The sequence below is a fragment of the Pelophylax lessonae genome, assembly GCF_965119305.1.
Source record: "Pelophylax lessonae genome assembly, chromosome: 3".
Taxonomy (NCBI): Eukaryota; Metazoa; Chordata; class Amphibia; order Anura; family Ranidae; genus Pelophylax; species Pelophylax lessonae.
In genome coordinates, this window is record NC_138770.1 from 353,954,183 (window position 1) to 353,963,587 (window position 9,405).

Sequence of the window (9,405 nt, forward strand, 5' to 3'; positions counted from 1 at the left end):
CATTATATATAGAACTTTTTCTCCTAGGAGTATTACTGTCCTGTTCCCTCTTGCAGAGGACTTCCCAAAGGAGTGGTCTTCTTTACCTATGGTGGATTCACATATTTCTCAATTTACGGTGTATGTTAAAGCGTAACTCCACTTTTGTTGAGAAAAAAGCATTCCCCTCTGGGTGATCTCTGTACATTACAAGGATTTTAACAATCTTTGTTGCAGATTCCTACCCTTTGTGATTCTGAAGAAATCCCTGTTTGTTCCTCTGTGCTGAGTGGGTCAAATGGGAGTGGTTTCATAGTTATTTATCAGCTGAGGCAGCTGCAGGGCTCTAATGAGGAAAGCTGCTAAGCCTGCATCCCTTTAGACATGTTCCTTTTGGGAGTATCTCACCAAAATGACATTTTTGTTGCAAGGGATGCCAGAAATCTGACTGAGAAAATTGGTGAGCCAATCACACAAGCAGGAAATTATGTTTCTGGGGTGTGGTCAGTACACATTCTGTGTACAGAACACTTCCAGGTAGCCATATTGCATTGCATTTTTAGAAAATTACAACAGCTGCAGATTGAAAAAGAAAGGTGATTTTTAATAACATTCAATTAACCACTTTACCGCTGAGTACCGGAGTACTACTGCGGCAAAGTGGCTCTTGTAGGTCTGACGACGTAGACCTACGTCGTCAGACTCCTCCCCTGTAGGTGGCGCTCGCGCGCCGCCGGAGGCGCGCTCCCGCTGTTTTCATTCACAGCGGGAGTCGGGCCAGGGGAGGAGTGGCGGCCATCGCCGCTGCTCTGCCCCGATCGTCGGGGAATCCAGTTTGGAGATCTGTGTAAACAGAGCGGGCGGATCTCCTCAGTGACAGGGAGTGACAGATCGGAGTGTTCAGCATAGCTGGACATCCGATCTGTCCCTGGCTCACACAGTCACCCCCCCCCCACACGTCAGTAAGCACCAGGCATACATTAACCCCTCCCTCTCCAATAAAATTAACCCCTTCCCTGCCAGTGTAATTTTTACAGTAACAGTGCATATTTATAGCATTGATTACTGCAGTAATGTCACTGGTACCCCCAAAAGTGTCAAAAATGTCAGTCAAGGGTCCGATCTGTCCGCCGCAATGTCGCAGTCCCGCAAAAAAAATCGCAGATCGCCGCCATTACTCGTTAAAAAAAAAAACACCAAAAATGACATAAATCTTTCCCTTTGTTAGTAAACGCGATAACTTTTGCGCAAACCAATCAAAATACGCTTATTGCGATTTTTTTTACCAAACATGGGTAGCAGAAAACAAATTGGCCAAAAATGTAAAAAATAATTTGTTTTTACATATTTTTTGGGGGGAATTTCATATAAAAAAATGTTAAAAATATTGTTATTTTTTCAAAATAAATGCTCTTTTTTTGTTTATAGCGCAAAAAGTAAAAATCGCACTGGTGATCAAATACCACCAAAAGAAAGCTCTGTTTGTGGGGAAAAAAGGACATAAATTTCGTTTGGGTACGACGTCGCATGACCGCGCAATTGTCAGTTAAATTTGCACAGCGCCGAATCGCAAAAAGTGGCCCAGATGTAAGACAGCAAAATGCTCTAGTGGTAAAGTGGTTAAATATGATTTGTGTCACAATTGTATACGCTATATTGTTTACTCTTTATTTGCTATTTTTTCCCCCTACTAAAGTGGAGTTACCCTTTAGGTCAAAATAAAAAACAAAACAAAAAAAATAAAAAAACAAATGCAGTACATCTCTGCCATAATTGCACATTTTCCTATTTTTATCTTTTTAAAGAATCTTCAAGCAGGACAGAAAAATACTCGTTGATCTGTACGCAACTCAGTCCTGTTTTGCTCTGATAACACCTAACATTTTTGTGGGCTCTGGATACTGCTGATTACAGATTGAGGTAAAGAGCCAAACAGTGGCTCTTTACTGCGTGATCAGCTGTGTCCAATCACAGCTGATCATGGATGTAAAAAGAAGCTGGTTATTGGCACTCCTTACCTCATGCTGACATCAGTGCCCATTAGTGCAGCCTATCAATGTCCATCAGTGCCCATCAGTGAAGGAAAAAAAATGACCGGTTTGTAAAATTTTATAACAAACTATGAAAACATTTTTTTTTCAATATTTTCTGTCTTTATTGTTTTATTTTCAAAAAATAAAAAACCCAGTGATGATTAAATATCACCAAAGGAAAGCTCTAAAAAAATGCAAAAGAATTATTTGGGTACAGTGTTGCATGACTGCACAATTGTCATTCAAAATGCAACAGCACTGAAAGCTGAAAATTGGCCTGGGCAGGAACGGGGGTAGAAATGTCTAGTAGACAAGTTGTTAAAGATTCTGTGAAAAAGAAACTTGTATCTCTTTTTCTCACGCAATGTTTATGCTGGTTGGCTTCTTATCGCAGCCTGTGTTTGTTTTGGCCCCGATCACCCAGATCCAAAGAGTGGACTGAGCGTTTTCCTTTGCTTTAGGCTACATTCACACTTGTGCAACTTGTCATGAAACTTTGGACATCTAAGTCGCATTACAAGTCGTTCTCCATGTTTTCCAGTGAAAACCATTCATATATGTGCAACTTAACCGCTTGCCGACCGCCGCACGACTATTTACTGCGGCGGTCAGCCCCGTACAGGCAAAGTGATGTAGGACTACGTCGCTAGCCTGTGAGCCTCTAGGGGGCGAGTGCACACCACCAGAGGCACGCTCCCGCCCCCGCTCCTTCCCTAACAAGTCTGCGCGTGTGACCGGCGGACCCGATGTCCGCCGGTCACTCGCGATCTCCCCGTGGAGAGGGAGAAAGGCAGGCAGCTAATGTAAACAAAGCCACCTGTCATTCTCCCTGATCTAACTGCAGAGATCATACGATCCTGCTATGTAGGATCGTATGTCTCTGTGGTTACATTACTAGCCACACCCCTTTACAGTTAGAAGCACGCCCCTAGGGACACACTTAACCCCTGCATTACCAATAAAGTTAACCCCTTCACTGCCAGTGTCATTTTTACTGTAGTAATGTCACTGGTACCCCCAAAAGTGTCAAAAATGTCAGTTAGTAAACGCAATAACTTTTGCGCAAACCAATCAAAATACGCTTATTGAGATTTTTTGTTCCAAACATATGTAGCAGAAAATAAATTGGCCAAAAATGTTAAAAAAATTTAATTTTTACTTTTTTTGGGGGGGGGGGGGAATTTCATATAAAAAAATGTGAAAAATATTGTTATTTTTTCAAAATTGTCGCTCTTTTTTTGTTTATAGCGCAAAAAGTAAAAATTGCACAGGTGATCAAATACCACCAAAAGAAAGCTCTGTTTGTGGGGAAAAAAAGAACGTCAATTTAATTAGGGTACAGCTTTGCACGACCGCTTAAATTCACACAGTGCCGAATCGCAAAATAGGGCCTGGTCAGGAAGGGGGTAAAATCTTCCGGGGCTTAAGTGCAGCAACTTCAAAGTAGTTCATGCACTATTTTGGTCCGATTTTCATGCAACTTGAGGGTTGTAGATGTTAACCCTCAAAAGTTGCATGAAAGTCGTACATAAATGTTAAACAATGGAACAGTTGTCCATTATCACTCATCAAAGCCAAAGTTTTATCAAAATTGGCACCTATCCAAAGTTTTTCAAAATTGCACTCCAAATTCGGTGCAATTTTGGAGTCGTACAAGCGTGAATAGAGCATAACATAGAGGATGACCACTTCTAATTCAGGATTCCTATTATTTGGAAAATAGTAATGACAACATTACTGGGCTGGGAAATAGTGCTAATGATGCAGGGCTATTGGAAACCAGAGGAAATGTAGCTTTCAGTCAATTTTCTGGAACTTTATTCTGTTCTCCTTTCCTTCTGCTACAGCTGTTAGGTCTCCTAGTCTGGACCCAATTGGTCATTATTATTATTTCTTGGGCACCCCCAGATGACCTGGGGGTGCCCAAGAAACTCCCTTATTGTGCAGGAATTTCCACTCACTTCCTGTTTGGCTATGGGACAGGAAGTGAAGGGAAATCTCTGCAATGGGACACAGATGGTGAAAAAAAAATCTGACAGCAGTTATAACCCTTGCTCTACCTTCTTGGGCACCCCCAGATGACCTGGGGGTGCCCAAGAAACTCCCTTATTTTGCAGGAATTTCCACTCACTTCCTGTTTGGCTATGGGACAGGAAGTGAAGGGAAATCTCTGCAATGGGACACAGATGGTGAAAAAAAAATCTGACAGCAGTTATAACCCTTGCTCTACCCAATGTAATGTAAACATTGCGCTTCGTACTCCTCACCCTTAAATAGCAGCTTACCAGAGATATATGCCTCTCTAAATAAGGATCAGCATTACACATTTAAATCCAAGCTGTCAGCTTTCTTTGGTTGCAAATTTTCCTCTCCCCCAGGTCGCTGTGCAGATTCTCATTCAGACACTAACCATACATAAGAAAAAAGCAGCCCAATAGTGTAATCTAGTAGGATAAAACACTTTTGTTGTCCACAAAACAGTTTAATCCAGTCAGGGTTTTTCTAAAGAGGATCCTCTTAAAAAAAAGTCCCTAATTAGATGAAATGACATGTTGAGGCATGGCCTGGTGGTGCTGGTTGGCATATACAGATTTTCATTCAGCTCATGGATCGCTGAGTATTGTGTTACATCCGGTGATGGTTGCTGGCTTTGCAATGCTGTGGTGTGTGGAGGAATTCAGAGAGCTGTTTGCATGCCTTCTATATCTTTGATCTTGTGAGTAGTATTTTGTGGACAATTAAAGTGTTTTTATCTTACTGGATTACAATGTTGGGCTGCATCTTCTTTTGTATGGTTAAAGTGGAACTAAAGGCAAAGCTTTTTTTTTTTTTTTTTTTTCGGATAGAGTAAGGGAGGATTATAACCCCTGTCAGATTTTGTTTGCCATTTGTGCCCCCTTGTGGAGATTTACCTTCACTTCCTGTCCCAAAGACAAACAGAAAGTAAGATATACAAAATAAGGGAAATCATTGGGGCCTCACAGTCCCCATTGGAAGTTTTCCCCTGTAATATTTTTCTGGGGACAACCCAAAATGTGGGTCTTTCATTTATTCTCACTTTCAATTTGATAATGGCAAACAGGAGAAATGGAGAGGGTGAATATCCTTAGGTGGGGGGGGGGGGCACAGACTGCATTTAAACCTAAAAGGTGTTCTAATCCCTTTCCAATCTATCCAAAAGCTAATAAAAAGTTTTGTCATCCAGACATTACTTTAACGAGTTGCCAGCCAACCTATGGCTGGTCCCTTCAGGTGCGTGTCATATGATGTCCTCCTGTATCACGCCCGCAGGGCCACACTGCGGCATGATCTGTCACCCATTGTGTCCACTGGACACCGCTGATAACAGATGACTGTATCGGCCTGCTGCCCATACCATGTGACTGCTGTAACCAATCACAGCAGGTCACATGACAGTTGTAAACAATGGATGGATTCCTTTCAACCATTCATTGTGTACAATTGTGTTGTTAGCTGTAATTGGTCACAGTGATCACTTGGTACAGACTAGGCCAATCACAGCCCATCTGTGCCATGTGATCAGCTGTGGCCAGTCACAGCTAATCACAACAAAACAAACTGAATTAATCCATTTCATTCAGTAAAATGCTTGCATATAACAATGAAATTCATTTCTATAAACAAACATATTGTGGGGAAAAAAAAAAATACTGATCACTTCCCCAGAGCAGTACAATGTTACAATTGTAACATTACATTTGCTCTAGTCAAAGTGTTTTTAAAAAAAAGATAAATTTTGTTGTTTTTTTATACAGTCACCAGTGTCCCTGATTGCCGCCACCCCAGTTATATGATGATGCTGTACTGCACTGATGGCAGTATGTAAAAAAAAAAAAAAATTTCTTTCTAATTTCCAAAAAAATTATGACAACAAATTACAACGTCAAACACGCCATGCCTCCTACTAAATACCTTGGACTGTCTACATTCCAAAAAGGGGTCATTTGAGGGTTAATTTGTACTATACTGACATTTTTGGGCCTCAAGAAATGAGATAGGCCGTCAGTTCATCAGGATTATTTAATTTTCAGATATGTATACCATAGTTTGTGCACTGTATACTTTTCCTACTGACTAAATAATATACAATGATTTGGGGTATGTTCACCAATGTGAACCAGAAATGTAGTAGAATACATTTTGGCCCACATATATGAAGAAAGAATATTTATTTGCAAAATGTTATAACAGAAACAAAGAATTTGTTTTTTTTCAAAATTTTCAGGCTTTTTTGTTTATTAAGCAGAAAATAAAATACCAAGTGGTGATAAAATACCACCAAGAAAGCTCTATTTGTGTGAACAAAATAATAAAAATTTAGCTTGGATGCAGTGTGGCCTGGGAAGGAAGGGGGTAAAAGTACCTGGTATTGAGTTGGTTAATGTCTAGATGAGAATCTGCACAGCAACTTGGGGGGAAAGAAAATTTACGTAATGCCGATCTTTAGTTAGAGAGGCATGTATCTTTGGTGAGTTGCTAATAAAGTACGTAGAGTATGGAGAAAAGTGTGGACACTGATAAATGTGAAGATTGCACTTTGAATTTATCACAAAGAACACTTTATTTAGTGAATTGAACTTTATAATTTTTAAGTATGAATGTTTTTTAACTACTTGCCGCCAACCCACTGTCAAATGACAGCGGAGTGGTGTGGCTCTCGTTCTGGGAGAACGTCATATGATGGCGCCCCAGAACAGGAAGCTCTTGTGCGCCCGCAGGGGCACGCAGTGTGGCGTTTGCGGCTGTGCCATGTTCCTACGACACAGTGTGATCCCGATCTTGGTAAAGAGCCAATGACGTGGCTCTTTCCCCATGTAATCGGCTGTGTTCAATCACAGCCGGTCACATGTAAATGCAGAAGTGCTGTTTATCGGCGCTCCTCGCCTCACACTGTCAGTGTGTGGTGAGGAGAGCCGATCAGCAGGTCCTCCTCAAAGGGGAGTCCAGGATAAGTAATCAGGGCACTGATCATCAGTACCACAATTACAGTAAAGCAAAAACAGTGCCCATTAGTGACACCAATCAATGCCCATCAGTGACCCCAATCAGTGCCCACCAGTGACCTCAATCAGTGACCATTAGTGATACCAGTCAGTGCCCATCAGTTCCTGCTCATCAGTGCTGCCCATCAGTGCCGCCAATCAGTGCTGCCCATCAGTGCCACCTATCAGTGCCCATTAGTGCGGCATATGATTGCCTCCTCATCAGTACTACCTAATCAGTGCCCTCCAGTGCCACCTCATCAGTGCCCATGAGTGCAGCCTATCAGTGCCCATCAATGCTGCCTCATCAGCGCACATCAGTGAAGGAGAAAAATTACCTAAATTACAAAATGTACAAAATGTACAGACAGAAAGTAAGAAAAACTTTTTTTTTTTTCAAAATGTTCTGTCTTTTTTATTTTTTTATTTTTTGTGAAAAATAAAAAAAAAACCCAGCGGTGATTAAATACCACCAAAAAAAAGCTCTATTTATGCAAAAAACATGATAAAAATTTCAATTGGGTACAGCACTGCATGACCACGCAATTGTCATTCAAAGTGTGACAGCGCTGAAAGCTGAAAATTGGCCTGGGCAGGAAGGGGGGGGGGGGGGGAGTGCCCTGTATTGAAGTGGTTAATTCATTTCAGTTGAACTTATTGCACAAGTTCACTAGTATGAAAGCACTGGTGGAGATTTTGAATTCATCTGTAGTATTTTAGTGTTTTTTTAATTTATTTTTACAGCACTGCAATTAATTGTTTGATACATCTTTTTTTTAACCTTTGGTTATGTGCATCTTAGTGCTGATTTCTTCCAGCCTCATTGCAGTCACTTCCTTTCCATGTGCATACCTTTCAACAATGGCTGCGCATTGTTGCTCGGAATTGACTTCCTGAAGGTGACATTGGTGGAACATACGGGTTTAATGTGTATAGCTATTGCCACTTTAGGTTCAATCTGAAGTATTTGTAACAGGGTGACAATGGAGAAACACGTTTGTGAGACTATTGTCATCCCATAGTGGAAAATGCCTAAACAAGGACCTTTATCGCATTGTCACTAGGGATCATTTAATTGAACCCTCCAGGAATCATTTAATTGAATGCTGCAGACTAAAGAAGTCTGAAAAACACTTTTAAAATTATATTAACATGTTAAAACTTACATGGAATTGTAGTTGTTGAGTTTAGATTTCTTTCTAACATATTTCTTTTTATTATTTTTCTTTTTTGTTTACTGATACAGGATCAGGAAAAATATGACATTATCAAGTATGAGAACCTCTCATTGGTATGTTCCTTGTTGGAAAATCTTCTTCAGCAAATAAAGGAACAGGAAATACTGCATTCTGAAACCTTTAATGATGGAACAAAACTGGTTGTAAATAGCCTTTACCACACAGTACTCCAGATTTCTGAAGACTTTCCATTGCTAAGTATTATCCTGTGGAGGCTAACAACTTTATTTTCATGCAGAGGAACTGAAGACAGATGATTTTTGTGTCCACCATTTGTTGGAAGAAGTTATTTATAAAAGTGATATATTCTCCACTTAGATACAGTATTTCTGATATGATTTTTATTTCTTTTTGAAGAGCAGGATATATATTGTCTTTTTTTATTTGTGAAAACAAAATTTGATTCTTTTTTTCTTCAAAATAAAAAATGCATTTACAAAAATACCCTCCAAAACCTTATGTACATACAGAACCTAATGCTTAAAAATTATTTTCAGCATTCCTATTTAAACTGTCTCTTCTTTCTCAATTTGCTAGCAAAATGTTTTCTGTAAAGCCGCCCATAGATGGATTGAATCTCAGCCAGTTCAGCTGATTGTGCCCAAGTTGATCCATCGATCGACTTGGGTATACCAGCATGTAGGGTTACATAGTTACATAGTTAGTGAGGTTGAAAAAAGATATCAGTCCATCCAGTTCAACCTATGATGTGTGTGTGTGTTTGCTTTTAACCGTACATTGTATACCCCTGTATGTTGTGGTCTTTAAGGTGCCCATCTAATAGTTTTTTGAAACTATCAATGCTCCCTGCTGATACGACTGCTTGTGGAAGAGAATTCCACATCCTTCCCGCCCTTACAGTGAAGAACCCCTTACGCATTTTAAGGTTAAACCGCCTTTCCTCTAGTTTTAGTGAGTGGCCACGTGTCTTATTGTATTTCAGGTATTGTATTTGTATTGGGTTCTTAGCATGTGATTATTGCCACCTGCTATGGCCACTAGTAGCAAACACTGTGTTCTCCTGGCAGGGATGGAAAGTTCTTGTCAGTATTTGTTTTACCAAAAACAAGCATTGAAGGCCTTATTGATAGAAATGGCAGCATATAAAGAAAAAAAAAAAAAAACACATGTAACATTTTGATGCTTCCAGAG

General features: G+C 40.2%; 1 protein-coding gene across 1 annotated transcript in view; it reads left to right on the forward strand.

Annotated features, from left to right (window-relative positions):
• Positions 1 to 8,510, forward strand: part of MEI4 (meiotic double-stranded break formation protein 4) — a gene marked incomplete at both ends in the record, with an annotated part of 227,774 nt that extends 219,264 nt beyond the window's left edge. The window contains one exon of the mRNA XM_082250892.1: positions 8,262 to 8,510. Within this exon, the coding sequence (XP_082107018.1) occupies positions 8,262 to 8,510 (249 nt within the window). The remainder of the gene's footprint in view (positions 1 to 8,261) is intronic.
• Positions 8,511 to 9,405: the final 895 nt, after the last annotated feature.